The sequence below is a fragment of the Megalobrama amblycephala genome, linkage group LG15 (assembly GCF_018812025.1).
Source record: "Megalobrama amblycephala isolate DHTTF-2021 linkage group LG15, ASM1881202v1, whole genome shotgun sequence".
Lineage (NCBI taxonomy): Eukaryota > Metazoa > Chordata > Actinopteri > Cypriniformes > Xenocyprididae > Megalobrama > Megalobrama amblycephala.
The window spans coordinates 30,038,322-30,055,038 of record NC_063058.1 but is presented as its reverse complement, the minus strand read 5'-3'; the positions used below and the strand labels follow the sequence as shown (position 1 = coordinate 30,055,038).

Here is a 16,717-nt window from a genome sequence, read left to right as displayed (position 1 = left end):
ATCAATACAAAATATTATCATCATCACCATCTTTAGTATTACTATCGTTATTATTGATATTACTGTTGCCGTTATCACAAAATGTTATCTTTTTATTACACATGCTATTACTACTTAAATAATTCTATTATCCATTTGTCATTTCTGCTTATTTTTCATTGCCGTTTTATTGTTTTTGTGTTCACCATATGTTGTATGTTTTGCACTCCTAATAAAAAAAAAAAGTTGACTCCTTAATTGTTTAAGCTAACCGTCACTCAACCTGACCAACTTCATAAATAATAAAGTTGTGCCTGAGCTTAAGAGCACATTTCTGAAAGTCTGGTAAACTTTATTCCAAGAAAAACCCTTCCCTCTCTCTCTCTCTATTTTTTTACAACAAACTCAAAAGGTCCTTTGTAACAGGACTTATTAAAGCAGTGATAATGCTATGATTCAATTTACAGGTCCATTTTTCAATCATAAACTACCGTAAATAAGACATTGCAAACATTTAGAAATTATACATTTTATTGACAGTCCAGACACTCTTCGTGAAGTGAATTGTGGGAAAACGCCACACCCATATTTTCTACGTCTACTTTACCATCACATTTGTAGCAGCTCCTGTGTACACTTCCAAATGTATTACATGTGATACTATATTTAAATACATGGGTGACAACGTAATCCCATTTAAAACCAAAGCAGGTAAATTTGACAGACCATTCCGGTCTGCCGTCAGTGCCCAAAAACTGTTGTCAAACTCCTTTTGTGTAATCTAAAATTACACATTCTGCTTTTTTTCCAGTCTAAATCTACTTACATATAGATTTTTATAGGCTTTATTAAAGAGAGTTCAATGTATAAAAGACAACATATAAAAAGACGACAGATAAGTAGAAAAGAAAGTTTTGCTTATTAATTGCCCAAATTTCCCAAACGTGGTGGAGAATGCCAGACAGCCGAGCTAGTGCGTTTGAAGAAGCGAGGTTTGGTCCGCCTGAAGATCGCCTCCAGCTTGGGTGGTTCAGGTTTTCCAAAATAGGAATTGAGATCCAGTGGATTATAATATTGTTTCATTATAGACTGCTGCAACTGCATACCTGCACAAACACAACATATCACATTAGAATAATGCAGTAGCATGCTGTAGATACTGCAAAATAAACATGACTTTTCTATTGGGCTGAGAGTTAGAATGAAAATGCTCAGATCAGAATTCAGTCAAAACCAGTTTAAATTGTTTGGAGCCCGTTTTTAACATAACATGAAACGGTTTGTGAACAATCTGAAATTCCCAGCAAAAACTATTGCAAAATATACCATTACTGTTTAATAAATGAACTTTTACCATGGCCTGCCTGAACAGGTGGAGTAACCGTGGTTACACCCACTGAAGGGCAAAAAAACCCTGAGTGACAGCATTGGTTTTCAGCGTGTAAAACACAAAACTACTCTTAAATGGGAAAAGAGACGTGCAACTGACTGTACAAATAGATTTGACAAGAAACCTGAGGTAAATTTTTACAGACTGCCAAAAGAAAAGGGAAGCAAATGGATTGCTGCAATTCACAGAAACAGCTGGTCTCCAGTCAGCGAAATGTGGATTTGCAGTTATCATTTTATTAATGTTGAATTTTGGGGTAAAAATCATACATCATATATACTGTAATTGTTACATATTGTACTGACAACTCAATTAAACATTTATATTCTGCATCATTTTACAGTTTTTGTCAGTGTTTATTAAAAAACAAAAACAAAAAAAAAACATCCAAGTTGGTAACACTTTAGAATAATAGTTCGTCATTAATAAGTAACTATGAGGGACTAATGAGTAGTATTATATTAACACTTCAGCTACTACTATTGTGTATTTCACTAATGTAGAAACAAGCTTACCTAATCAGTAATATCAAATTTAGGACTAAGATAGTTCCTTATTAGCTAATCAATAATTAGAGAATGAGATTGGCATCATTAAGAACTAATAGGTAACTATGACAAGTTATAAAGAATTACTAATTAATGACTAATCACAACATTAAAGTGTCTGAGATGCGAGCAATTGTCTTTTACTCTGAATATAGTCATAAAATGCATCATTAATTACTCAAATGTTACCTAGTCACTATGCAGGAACTACTAGTTATCTTTTTCACTTTAAAATAATGGTCCAGATCAATAGTAATTCTTTGAAGATTATCCTTTTTATTCTCAATGTGGTCATAAAATGCATCACTAATTACTCAAGTACCTAGTCATTCTTCAAGAATGATTCCTTCTTCTAAAGCGTTACCTCCAAGTTTTAGGGCTGGAGGATAAATATAACATTGATACAAGTGATCACCCAGACTTAGACCTACCTATATTGTATTTATATAAAGCATTCACAGGCAAGTTTGCCTCATGCATTTCCCGGCGTCAAAATCAGGCACATATAAAATGTCATTAAACACAAATCACGGCCGCATGTCAACATCCATGGATCACTTGTTCTTTGTTAAGTTGTAAGGAACACTATGAAGGCCATCTGCCTTTAACTTGAACTGATAATCATTTGACTTTCATTTCCCTATTAAATTCATTCATGCGGCAGGTATTTTTGCCACTGTGTTCAAGGAGGGCGTGTTCTGGCAGGAAAGGGACGTCAATGCATAACCTCTATTCTGATTGGCTGGAAGGTGCACATTAATATTCTGTATCACCACACTGTGTGTGCTTTAACATTTGCACTGCAAACATCAACAACAGCTTTAACTTGTCAATACTGTCAAGTGACCATGGTATAAGCGGGGTAATCTACAGCTAGCTGTGCTTTAAATGATTTCAATGCACTCCGCTTCATGTCGGGTGGTTCTTCATCTCCACATCATGAATATTTTAATGCACAGCCAACTATAGATTATTACTTAACTGTATCACAGATGGAAAGTTAACTACAAATAAACATTTCCAGCAGTTGCCAAAAAGCATCATACCCTCAGCCCAGGATGGGATGGGTTTTCTGGGCGCTGATTCGTCATCTGTCGAGTCGTCGCTGTTTTGGTCCATGCCATAGTCTTCAGGATTGACCAAAACTGTCACCTTCTGGCCCTTAGGAGTAATTTGATAGGACTGTGGAGATTGCTGCAAGGTATAAAACAAGGAATTGGGTCAGAAACCAGCTGAGATCATTTTATACATTTCTACATGCACACAAAAAAAACCCTTGAAACAGACAAAACCAAACTAGAGCTTGGTAAACTAAATTAGATGGAAAAAATGTCCAACTGGAATTTAAAGTCTTAAATTTTCCTTCTCCAGCAGCTATTCTGTGCTTACTAATATTATCCGACACGTTCTGTACTTTAGTAGGGAAAATGATGCATAACAGTTGCCGTGACCTCACCTCAATGTCAACGGTCACGTTGAGTCCAGCTCCGTGATCTATGGTCTTATTCAGTGCGGCTCCTTTCCCAACTGGAGTTTTCAGGACAGAGTTCTGTGGAGATGGAATAACAGCTTTAGTAAAAATATTTATTAGTAGCAAGTTTAATAAATACACAGTACAGCAAAAAAGAACAGGCATCGAAAGAACTGGGAAGGAAAAGACATTTACCTCAATATCTACAGTCATGTTTAGAGCTGAACCCTTAGTTATAGTGGAGTTGAGCATACTAGCTGCTTGTGTTTTTGAGACCTGTTAATTTAACAAAAACGTCTTTAAAAATTGTATTCAGTGTACCAAGAATTAAAATAAACATTAAAATGTATTAAAGGATTAGTTCACTTTCAAATAAAAATTAGCTCAAGCTCACCCTCAAGCCATCCTAGGTGTATATGACCAGGGCTTGACATTAACACCCGCCAAATGCGGGTAGATTTCAGCTGTGGCGGGTAAGACAGCCACTCCCACTAGCCACTTTGGCGGGTTGAATATAATTTCAGCCTACAGCCAAATGAAAAGTAGCCAAGCTCGTCGTATCACAAAATTACAATTCAGTCACAATTCTTTATCGATTAACTTGCGGTTATGAAGGTGGGATAGGTGGAATCGTGCTAAATGACACAACAGAAGCGCTCGCGTGCGCGCTCTCTCTGTCGCGCGCGATTCAGTTCTCCTTGCGCCTGAATACACGCACACACAGATGTCAAAATGCATCGTGTGGAGTATCTCGCGTGAATACAGTCGGCTATGGCTTACGGCTAAGTGGACGTAAACAGGTGGGTAAAAACTGGATATGTGTCAGTATATGACGTCCATGCATTCAGCAGCCCCCAAATAAATACCCCTCTGTCATTAATGTTAATCAAACATCAAAAAATGTTAAATACATGTATACATGTATGCTAAATAAACATATGTATCTGATTTTTTTTTTAAAAATTACTATTTGTAATTTGCTTTGTTCTTTTTATATAGCTTAACAAAAATAACTGTATACCTCATGTATAGTCTTGATTTGGGTGGTCAATCTGCATTTGTAAGTTTGAATTTTTAAATCTTGTAAATCAAGTAAAATGACTCAAAATCAAGTAATTTAAGCATGCCAGAGTCAACTTTAATCATATAAAATGTAATTTCCCAACAGCAAAATTGTGGCCAGTGAAAATGCTGAGTGGCTAGTAACTTTGGAAAACCACTAGCCACATTGGCTGGTGAGCAAAAAATTAGTTAATGTCAAGCCCTGTATATGACGCTTCAGAAGTACTTTATTAACCTTCTGGAGCCATGTGGAATATGTTTATGATAGATGGATGTGGATGGAGACACTTTCTTCAGCTCACACTCGTTTGGAAACGCATTACTGCCATTATAAAGCTTGGATGCCTCAGGATATTCATTAATATTTCTGTCTTGGTCTGAAAGAAGTGAGTCATATAAACCTAGGATGGCTTGAGGGCGAGTAAAGCATGGGGTAATTTTCATTTGAAAGTGAACTAATCCTTTAAAGTTGCAGTAACAGATTTCTGAGAAACGCTATTGAAAGTGGATCAGACAGAGTGCCAAAACACTTGTGGCCAAGCAACAGTAGGAGGCGTGCCCACGCTTTATGGGGGAGGTGTTAGTGAATTAGGGGCAGGGCTATCCTTTTGGGTTGGGGTGTGTTTGTTTTGGTGACATATTAACAGTTTCTCAGAACTCAAAATAACAAAAATAAATGCAAATGTATGCATTGCAATAGCTATTAATAAACAGTTAATTTCAATTAAATTGTTTTTGAGAATAAATGTATTTCTTTGGGCCCACAAGTCCTGTGTTATTGTTAACTAAAAACATTCAAGACAGTTTGGCAATTGAACAAAAACTACTAATTAAAATAAAAACTGAAAATATAAAAATAAAAGGCAGTTCAAGACATTAATAAATAATACTAAAATAACATTAAAGCCATGACTCTGACCAACATTGATTTTGGCTGTTAAGTACCTGAGCTGTGACTGTATGGGATGCTGAGGCTGCAGCAGCAGCAGCAGCACGTTTCTGTTGGGCTTCTCTCTCCTGTTCGGCCCTCCTCTGCTCCTCCTGTTAAAGGAGCACACAAATTTAATGAGATTATGAATCACGCTTCTGTGAAGAAATTAAACTAAATCATTTTTAATGACAGACTTTGGCTCAGGCATTTCAGAATGATCAAACCAACATTTGAGATACTGTGCAATGTGATTGGTCCACTGGTTAATTCAGTTATCCAAAGTGACGCGAGTTTGTTGCGCAGCAAGGGATTTAATTGTTAAAGATGCCCTAGAACCAGTTTATACAAGATGTAATATAAGTCTAAGGTGTCCCCTGAATGTGTCTGAAGTTTCAGCTCAAAATACCACATAGATTTTTTTTAATTAATTTTTTTAACTGCCTATTTTGGGGCATCATTAACTATGCACCGATTCATGCTGCGGCCCCTTTAAGTCGCGCGCTCCCTGCCACCAAGCTCTCGACTCTATCATTGCATAAACAAAGTTCACACAGCTAATATAACCCTCAAATGGATCTTTACAAGATGTTCGTCATTCATGCTGCATGTATGCATCGGATCATGTGAGTATAGTATTTATTTGGATGTTTACATTTGATTCTGAATGAGTTTGATAGTGCTGCATGGCTAAAGCTAACATTACACACTGTTGGAGAGATTTATAAAGAATGAAGTTGTGTTTATGAATTATACAGTCTGCAAGTGTTTAAAAACGAAAATAGCGACGGCTCTTGTCTCCGTGAATACAGTAATAAACGATGGTAACTTTAACCACATTTAACAGTACATTAGCAACATGCTAACGAAACATTTAGAAAGACAATTTACAAATATCACTAAAAATATCATGATATCATGGATCATGTCAGTTATTATTGCTCCATCTGCCATTTTTCGCTATTGTTCTTGCTTGATTACCTAGTCTGATGATTCAGCTGTGCACAGATCCAGACGTTAATACTGGCTGCCCTTGTCTAATGCCTTGAACATGAGCTGGCATATGCAAATATTGGGGTCATACATATTAATGATCCTGACTGTTACATAACAGTCGGTGTTATGTTGAGATTCGCCTGTTCTTCGGAGGTCTTTTAAACAAATGAGATTTATATAAGAAGGAGGAAACAATGGAGTTTGAGACTCACTGTATGTCATTTCCATGTACTGAACTCTTGTTATTCAACTATGCCAAGATAAATTCAATTTTTGATTCTAGGGCACCTTTAAATGCGTTTTCATTGTAGTTTGTGAATGTCTTATTGGATTAAAGGAAAAAATATATATATATAAAATGAGTGTCTCAGTTAAGCGCATACTTTTTTTGAACCCCCTTTTTAAGAATTTATGCACATCTTGGCATTTCCATCCAGTGTTTCTTTATGCAATATCCTAAAATGTCCATAAAAATAGATGGCATAGTACAATTAAAATCCTCACCATCTTCCTCTTCTCCTCCATCTCTCTCCTCTCTTTCTCTCTGGCTGCTCTCTCCAGTTCTTTCTGAAGAGCAATAGCCTTCTCTTTCTCTAGTCTTTCTCTGCAAGACACAAACAGGCATATTTAGTATCTTTGAAAGTCATGCTTTCATTAAAAACACGTGCACAAAAAAGCAACCAACTTCTCAGCTGCAGCTTGTCGTTCTCGTTCCCGCTCTCTTTCCCGCTCACGTTCACGCTCCTTCTCTTTCTCCCGCTCTTGTTCTTTCTTCAGTTCCAGGGCGCGAGTGGCCTCGGCCAGTTTGCGGGCTTTCTCTCGCTCCTCTTCAGCCTTGCGCTTGGCCAGCATTTCTTGGTGCCGCCGCTCCTCTTCCTCCTAAAGAAAAAGACAAGTATATAAATTAACTATTGTGGCTACAAATAAAAATAAATTACACTGTTTAAATGTTTGGAGTCAGTAACAAATTAACTTATTCAGAAAATATGCATTAAAATGATCAAATCTGTAAGCTGTAGTGTATATAATTATGAAAAGAAATATATATATATATATATATATATATATATATATATATATACACACACATACACACATTTTTTTATATATATTTTAGTGGTCCCATCACACTTGCAAAACTTCTTTCAACATGGACTCTCCACTTTGAATGCTGGTGTTGACTTACAACTTGCTGAAGTTTCTTTTGTCTGGCTGCCTCTTCCTGTTTCTTGCGCAGCTCCAGTTCTTCCTGTCGTTTAGTGGCCACCTTCCTTTTGGCTTTTTCTTCTGCCATTCGCTCAACTCGCATCTGAGAGAGAGGAAAACAACATCATTTTAAAAAAACTTAAATCAAAAACTCCAACTCAACAGCGTGGCTTTCCATTCAGTCTTCAGTACCAACCAAATCATTTTTCTTCTCCAGCTGTGCCATTTTCTCTTCAATCTTCTTTTTCTTTTCCTGCTCCTTCTCCTTTTCACTTTTCACTCGAGCCTCAACAACACGCTTCAAACGTTCATCCCGCTTTCTAAAGTGGACAGAATTCGCCAATGAGTCCAGATTTGCATTCACACTTAAACCAGATTAATAATTCAATTTAATATAATAAACGAGTTGAAAGTAGTCCAAATCACGTTCCCACCTTTTCATTTCTTCCTGTTTCTTTCGTCTCTCCTCCTCAATCTTTTTCTTTCGTTCATTCTCTTGTTCAATCTTCTTGTTCAAGGCGTCCCACTTCTGTCGTTCTCGCTCCTGGAGGAAAAGCGTTCATTTTAGAGTTACCTCAATTACAGCAATTAAGTGAATGACAAGGATGATGAAAGCTAAACCAAATATAAGGACGGCAGCTTTTGCTTTATTTGAAAAGTGACTATAAACAGACAGATTTCTTGCAAACATCGCAGAGACACAAACGGGTGAATATAAACTTCCCAAGCCACAAAGACACACATTTATACACCACATGAGTGATGAGGTTAAAGTCTGAATGGGATGGTCAGTCCTGTTTCAGTTTAGACACAAAGTGCCTTCACTGCCCAAGGGAAGTATAGTATGACGAGTTAAGGATTAAGCAACTAAACAAAAACCCACTCATAATACAAGAAAAAGGAAGTGTCAAACAAAAGTGAATTCAAATGGTTGACGGACATGGAAGTGACACCGGTTTGAACTCGTTTATACTCACCACAGAGCCAGAGCCCAACTGAGGGGGAAAGACAGGAAGTACAGTTACTAACTAAAACCACTTCATCTTAGAGAAGCATATTAGCATTGAAGTAACCTAATCTGAAGTACAAAAAATAGGGCCCTATGATTTCCGCAATGTGGAAAACGTGGGTGAAAACGTAATATCCAGGTATAAAAATAAAATTTACTGTATACCACGGAATGACAGAATGTGGCAAATTTCAGATGAATAAATCTAAAGTAGGCTCTACACTTAATCAAATCACAATATGGACTAGTGTCCGTGAATCAGAGCTGCACGATTCTGGATAAATTGAAAAATAACCTTTTTTTTTTGTTTGTTTAAAATATTTAAAATCTATCACAATTCTCACTCAATTCTGAACAGACAACTAAAAATAACTATTTTGTAATTTAGGTTGAGACAAATGTTAATTGCTGCAGTCTATATAAAAATTTTAAATGAATCTGAATGGATTAAAAATTGCTTTGAATGAATGATTCAATGACTCACTTATAAATACTTCACTTGTTCATTACAGGATGAATCAGCATTTTCGAACTAATCTCTTGAATGAATGATTCAATGACTCACTCATAAAAGGCTTGTTCGAGATGCTTCGGCGCTGCGCAGACCGATTCAATGACCCTCAATGATACTCTGAATGACATCAAAGTACCACGAGAGTGATTCAAAAGCATAAGGAATCGTATGCTCTCAAAACGCTCTCGCTGCAGTTTGATGTCATACACCAATTCGGTCTGCGAAGTGGCGATGCATCTCAAACAAGCCTAAAGACTTCCTGATTCATCCAGTAATGAAACAAGTGATTTCTGAACAAATCTCTTGAATGATTCAATGACTCACTCAAAGACTTCACTTGTTTCATTACTGGATGAATGAGCATTTTTGAACAAATCTCTTGAATGAATGATTCAATGACAAATATAGTTAACAGTCACATGTCGCCACCTACAGGTGTAACGATGCAATCTATACAACCGTTATTTGAAGCGCCATGCTACTTTCAAATGGCGATTTACTCTATTTTTTATATTATATATATTTATATTATTTATCCAAACTATAAAACTTATCCCAATTCTTCTGTGATATGGATATTTGTAACAGAAATAACAATACTGTGTGGTTGAAAAGTGTTATTTGTGAAGCGGTTTCATACCTATAGATGACAACTGCTCTCTCTGGCTCAGCGATGCATATCTGAATGTTCCGGTGTGATTTTGACAAAGGTTTAATAGACAGGCAAATCATTGCCGTTTAGGAATAAGATTGCACGGGTGTTTGAATCGAGATGGTGGCGTTTTAAATCGGAATTTGTGAAAAAATAAATTGGGATTTCATAGGGCCTTAAAAACACGTGCACAGATGAATGTGAACAGTCTGAAAGGTGTGCCCACCTTGACATCAGTTTTGCTGGCAGATTGTTTGATGAAGGACTTCATGATATTGCTGCGGCCCAGAGATCCAGGTGTCATCATCAGCATCTGGTTCTTCTGCACTGTGTGCACGAACGAGCGCATGTGTGGAGCAACACTCTACACGGACACAAACGAACACTTAATGGATTGTCTGGATTGGCTAATCCAATCCTCAAGAAACTGACCACAAATCTGCAAACAACCACAGAGAAACTTAATGTGGACGTCTGCGGAAAGCTTTTCTTTACAACAAGAGTCAAAGAATGTTTTGGCTTCATAATGGGTTCATTTTGGTGGACTGGTGGCATTACGGTGGTCAGAGATGCTCATACCGTGAGGCATTTCTTTGGAGGAGAGTGCTTCTTCTTGGGTGTGCCGATTTCCTGTATTGCTGACTCAGCTGCCCGCCGCTTGGAGCCTGAACGTGTAGGCCTGATGGAAACCCACAGAGACCATTACAAAACCTAGGCATAGATCCACTAAATAGAATTAAGAAATCAAATAAACATTGTGCTCACCGGCCATCTCCTCTGGACTTTGACCCACTACTGTCATCTATTACAGGAAGATAAATAAATCAAACCTTACTAATCACCACATATACAACTTCTCTATTTAATCAGCAGATCTGTTAGACGTGTACCTGTTTCTGAAGTACGAGCCATGGATCGCGTGAAGCGACAGTTCTCAACAGTGCTGGGAGATTCAGCAATCTCTTTTGGACGTTTGTCTTTTACCTCAGATTCCTTTTCTTCAGTCTTCTCTGGTTCAGGTTCCTGTGAAATCACACAGCCATCATTTATTTACAAATTGCACAACTCAATCATCATAACGTGGTTGTGTTTGGTTAAATCGGGTTGTTGAGCATCTCTTATTAGCAAAGGTATATGAAAAGAACTTCCTGCTGTGGTTCGCACCTCAGATTGGACAATTTCAGGTTCAGGGTTGGTTTCAGTAGCCAGTTCTGCCATCTTCTGTGGTGCATCGACCCTAAACAGAAGCGAGAAACAGTGATCTCAAAGATCTCAACTGATAACCAAAAGGTTGTGGGTTTGAATCCCAGATTAAAACAATACATCAACTATCATAAGCTGAAATTTCAAATCAAAAACACTCACTGTTCCTCTTTGTTCTCCATGTCCTCAGGTTCAATGTCCATACAAATGTCCTCTGGAAAAAAGCAGTGTGGACATAAATGCATCATTCAGTTAAACTTTAAAACAACAAGCATGACTGTCGATAAATCATTAAAAGGGTTAGTTCACCCAAAAATGAAAATGATCCCATTATTTACTCACTCTCAAGCCATCCTAGGTCTATGTGACTTGCTTCTTTCAGACGAACGAAATCAGAGTTATATTACAAAATATCCTGGCTCTTCCCAGCATTATAATGGAAGTGAATGGGGGGGGCCACATGTTGAAGTCCAAAAAAGTGCATCCATCCATTATAAAAAGTAATCCATATTGCTCCAGGGGGTTAATAAAGACCTTCTGAAGCAAAGCGTTTTTGTAAGAAAAATATCCATATTCTTAAAATGGTGCATTCGTGCGTCTATCCATGACGCTTTCACTCCCGTTATAAAAGATTGGAAGAGCCAGGATATTTTAATATAACAGCAAATGTGTTTGGCTGAAAGAAAAATATGTCATAAAAACCTAGGGTGGCTTGAAGGCGAGTAAATTATGGGATATTTTTCATTTTTGAGTGAACTATCCCTTTGAGGCATTCACACTGACCTCAACTCATTCATTTACAATTAGAGTTGGCGATTTGAAGTGACATGAGTTCAGTTTCGACTGTAAATGTGAGTCTCACCGCTGACAGAGCTGCTGCAGGTCGAGTTGCCCAGTCTGGCTTTCTTCTTCAAGAAAGAGCGCCGGGATGCCCTGCGAACAGCTTCCTGTGTCATGCTATGCCTGAGGCCCACCAGTGAGCGGCGAATCACCAGGGAACGCCGAACTGACGTCCGAGATGGGCCCTGAGGTGTTGTCTGCGACCCGGGTGCAGCAATGGGGATTTTATTAGCGGATCGGCCTGGAGACAAACCAGCGTTCAGCATCAACTCTGCACTCAGACGCTCTGAAGAGGGAATCTTCACCACAGCTTCGGACACCAGGATCCGATCCTGCACCTCAACAGGTTCTTCCACTTCTGGAATGTTCTCTGCCACTTCTTCCACCTCCTTGGCTTTGGCGCCACCTTTGTTACGGGTGCTGCGCTTGACGGGTTCGGTTTCAGCCGGAGCGGTGGTTTTGTTGCGACGCGTGCGGCGAGCAGGTTCCTCTATAAGGCTCTCGGAGCTGTCATTCGGGACGTGTGGCGTAACAAGCTCAGAGATGGAGTTCAGGGTCATCTGGACCGAGGAGCGACGCAAGTTGCTGCGTTTCCCCTTGGAGAAACTATAGATGCACAATAACATCATATATCATAATAATAAAAAAGCTGCCAATTTGGATTTATGTATATTAAAAGGAGAGTTAAACAGAAATGTTTTGATAGTGCCAGAGTTTTAAATTGAGGGAATATTTTAGAGCAGAATTAATTAATTCTTTAAGGTATAAATTTGATACATTCACTGCAAATTGAACCCTAGTACCATGCTGTAATGTTCGAGCTGAAGAAGTGCAGGGATGCATGATTAAATGTGTGCAATTATGAAATAGCAAAAACTGCACACGGGGATGATTATAACTTACATTTGGGAAAGCAACATGCGCCACTGTTATGAGAATAGCTCAACAAAACAGAAGCTTTAAGGTCTCTCATTTGAAAATGAAGAAATTAAGACATTATCCCCCGGTTTCACAGACAAGGGTCTAGTCCCAGACTAAAACGCATGTTTGAGCTGTTTTAACTTAAAGCATCTTGTACTGACATATCTTAAAATGTGTTAGTGCCATTGTTTTGTCTCAAGATGCACACCAGTAATGTTTAAGGTATGTTTATTAAAGGTACTAATTGAACCAAGACCTAATCCTGACTTAATGTAAGCCCTGTCTGTGAAACTAGGTAATTATAATATATATTGTATTGCATATTCCATAAATATTAGTGTTATAATTTTACAGTTGTCCTGTAAAATATTAAACGCACTACTTTGCATTGAAATCAGTGCTTCCCACACATAGACTTTACTTGGGCGGGCCGCCCACGTATAATAACGGCCGCCCAAGTATATTCGGAGACACATTTTTGCTTTTATTATTTTTATCCTCTTATACTTTTATATCCGCACAAGATAATGAAACCATCCGCGATCGATTAACTAGTCTTTCGTACCTGCGCGTTATGTGTGCGTCAAAACTGTTTACTCCCGCTGACATTCCCACAGGCGCTGCATTTTGAAAAGTCACAAGGGGCGCTGTTGCGCTTTCTACAAGCTCACGCAACAGCGCTTCAGACCGCTTTAAAGTGATTCTCAATCAATGAAAAGCGCAGATTTATGCCAAGCGATTGCTAATGAACTCAAGTTGATGAATTATTACAATGTCTACTTTATGGCTTTTATATAAAATGTTTTAGACAATTGTAAGATCAGCCTGCAATAGTACAGACATTTCAAAATAAGAGTACCTGTGTATTTCGGGCTTGTTTATAATTAAGTCACACGCTAAGTTTTTTCTTTTTCTTTTGGGCATTATTGGTATTTTGGTTACACAAATTGTATTTAATTTGATTTCCATTTAATTCATAGTAAATTATTGTAGTCTCCCCCACAGGAAGAAAAGACTAAGAACATTATTTGACACATATTTATAAATTTTCCGAGTAAACTCTGTGTCCTGTTCACTGAGAGAGACACTATATGACAGCAAGGAGAACATAGGAAAATGTGAACCATTTAAATGCTGTAATTTTGCATCATTTACAATGCATAATAATGCATAATGTTATTATGTAATTAAATGTATATGTTACTTAATTAAAATTAACTTCATTAAATAAAAATACTGTTTAAAAAAAAACAAAAAAAAAACAACAACACATTGTTTGTTTGTCACATTTAGTAGACCATTTTTGTGCCGTGGGTAATAGGAGGATTTTTCGCCCGGCTACCACCGCAAGTATATTTCAAACCTGTGGGAAGCACTGGAAATATTACAATAGAAATTTGTATTTTATAGCCAATTGATATATAATTGTACCGCCAACCTGTTTTTTTTATTTTTTTTTTTAAATTGCAATTCAACATTTCCCTCCAATTTGTGCAGCCCTACAGGAATGCATAATTTATATCAACAGTCAGAGAAATCAGTGATTTTTTTCTTCAAGACTACAGAAGAACTGTCAAAAACAATCCAGATTTGTTTTCGAAATGTAACCAAAAGTGCATAACTCTAAACTAATAAAACTTGAACTGTATCTATAGATTCTGCTGTAAACATAAATATATGAACAAAACCCTCACCGTCTTTTGCTGCGAGACTCATTGAGCTCCATGGACACCCGTTTCCTGCGGTTTGTCTTTTTCTGTGATGGAGTCTTTGGCATGAGCTCCGGCTCGGTGCTGAAATCACTGTACAACAAAACATCTTTCTTATTAATATGTCTAATGACCCGGATGGTAACGGAGTGAATCTCACATATACAGAATATATGGGTGCAGAACACAACAGTATGAAGTAGGGCTGGGTGAAAAAAAAAAAAAAATATTGATTTCTTGATTTTAATTGATTCTCACTTTTACGAACCGATATCGATTCTTAAATCCCAAGAATCGATTAGTCTAGTCTGTTTTCAGTTGATGAATGAGCAGAATATGTAGCGCCTCCCATCCAATAAATCATAATAATCTTTGTGCTTTGTTACTTTTGATATGAAGCAAAGTCTCAGATTTCAAATGACGTCCATCTTACTATGAGATTCAAAAAAATAAATACCGTTTTGGCGCTGTTTAATGTGGCGTGACAGATCGCTGTAGCGCCTCAGTTCAAGAGAAGCATGTGATCATCCTCTCCTCCGCTTTAATACCAGTTACAGCACGAAATAAACATGCATGGACATCTGAAGGCATGTTAAAATATACAGTACAACTTACTGAAATCCGTATCATGTGTCGTGTAATCGCTCAATCAGTGTTTCAACCTCGGAAAGACGTCAATAAAACAGCTTGTAAACAATGTCACGTAACGTCACATTTACCTCAAAAAAACATTTAGTGACCATGAACTCATTAGTCAGATAGAAAAGTGAACTCTAGAAAGCAGCATTAGATAAATATAGCTATGCACCGTTATATATTCATTATAATTTTTAATGTTCTTAAAAATTTAATGCATGTTTGAATAAATCAGTTATGACAGCCGCGATTTAGATGTTTATATTTAAAAAAAAAAAAAAACGAACTGAAGTAGATATGATTAAGTAATTCTAAACTTTATTTATAATAAAAACATCATTGAGTGTAATTTAAGTGTTTGTATATAAATAAGTTTTAAATTTAACCTTAAATATACTTTAATAGTACCAACTGACTCCCATGTGTAGTTTACAGCATTATTTGAGAGATTTTTTTCCTCTAGAAAATTTGCCATTTACTGTAACTGAAATACTACATCCAAAATAATCGATATCGAATCAATCATAATCGAATCGTGAAAATTGTGTCAATACCCAGCCCTAGTATGAAGCGTATAACACACTCCACCTCTCATTTAAGGTGTCGCTCACCTGGAAAACATGCGATAAGCTTCCTGCTGGATCTCCTCCAGCCACACCATGTGGACATTATCGATCTCATTAGTAAAATCCTGCAGTTTTCCATTAAAAATCTGCATGAGGGAGCGCGTGGTCTCCGGCAAGGAACTCATGGTGGCTCCCCTGGAAATGCATAAGGAAGGTTTTGTTTTTATTAATATAAATAACAAAGCAGCTTTACACAATAGGACACTTTTGCTGTGCTTGATCAAGCTGTCATATTGAAAATGCATTCATTTACACTACATATAAGGTGATGTGTTTCAGTGAAAAAGGAAAAAAAACATGCATTTGCTGCTCATGGCAAATTTGAAACTGACAACAAAGAGCAAAGATCCAAAACTAATGTATATTCATAAGCATTTCAATTGCATCCAGGTCTGCATAAGTTGACATGCCTAATTTGACCTCTATCATGTTACAACAGAGAAATTGAACATTTAAGACAGTTTCCCTCAAGAAAATGAGTCATTTGGTGCAGGTAACGTTAGTTATTACATACTGCATACCATCCGTGTCTAACACACACTTTCAAAGTGTAAAAGCATAACATGGTATATCATTATTTTTTTCATTTTGATCAAATTAACAAACTTAAAACACAAAAACTATCTAATTTGGCTTTTAAAAGCTAAATCTTTATACCGATCTCAGTCCAAACACACAGATGCAGATGAACATGCTTCAATAAGATAAACACCCATAGATATTATATTTTTATGTCGCAAGAACAATAAATTACACAAAATATCGCGGATTTATGTCTGACTGTTACATTAAGAATCGATAGCCAACCTAGCTAACCTAAACAGTTGTAAAATAATAAGTTATAAAACGACACTTACTTCTTTAGATGCACGACCGCACTGCAAAAACAAAGACTTCGACTATTTTGTTTATAAACATTAGATGTTAATTCAACATTTGCCGCTAGCTTCTCTCTTCGACAGGGTTAGCTCGACTGCCTCTTGTTTTTCAGGCACCCGCTCAAAACGGTTTAAATAGTTTAAAATTC

General features: G+C 37.2%; 1 protein-coding gene across 3 annotated transcripts; it reads right to left on the bottom strand.

Annotated features, from left to right (window-relative positions):
* Window positions 1-492: 492 nt before the first annotated feature.
* On the bottom strand, window positions 493-16,705 carry LOC125246543 (inner centromere protein). 3 transcript variants are annotated; one of them, XM_048157490.1, is made up of 21 exons: window positions 16,548-16,705; window positions 15,676-15,825; window positions 14,414-14,521; window positions 11,821-12,404; window positions 11,121-11,172; window positions 10,920-10,992; window positions 10,646-10,778; window positions 10,521-10,557; window positions 10,335-10,434; window positions 9,982-10,119; window positions 8,558-8,575; window positions 8,015-8,124; window positions 7,777-7,900; window positions 7,561-7,683; window positions 7,060-7,253; window positions 6,879-6,978; window positions 5,396-5,491; window positions 3,584-3,664; window positions 3,374-3,466; window positions 2,964-3,111; window positions 493-1,085 (listed from the first exon to the last, which is right to left on the bottom strand). In XM_048157490.1, exons 2-21 carry the CDS (start codon window positions 15,813-15,815, stop codon window positions 901-903), a joined length of 2,637 nt encoding a protein of 878 aa, XP_048013447.1. In that variant the 5' UTR covers window positions 15,816-15,825; window positions 16,548-16,705; the 3' UTR covers window positions 493-900. The 3 variants fall into 3 exon arrangements, with proteins under 3 accessions (XP_048013447.1, XP_048013449.1, XP_048013448.1); XM_048157492.1 differs by lacking the exon at window positions 3,584-3,664; XM_048157491.1 differs by lacking the exon at window positions 8,558-8,575.
* Between the last annotated feature and the right edge of the window lie 12 nt (window positions 16,706-16,717).

Bases quoted from the DNA above. Each gene is read 5' to 3' on its own strand.
- LOC125246543 (XM_048157490.1), bottom strand. From the start codon at position 15,815: ATGAGTTCCTTGCCGGAGACCACGCGCTCCCTCATGCAGATTTTTAAT. The intron at 11,173-11,820 runs GTGAGACTCACA...GCTTTTTTCCAG, and splicing joins CTGCAGCAGCTCTGTCAGCG to AGGACATTTGTATGGACATT. The intron at 7,901-8,014 runs GTGGGAACGTGA...TGTCCACTTTAG, and splicing joins AAACAGGAAGAAATGAAAAG to AAAGCGGGATGAACGTTTGA.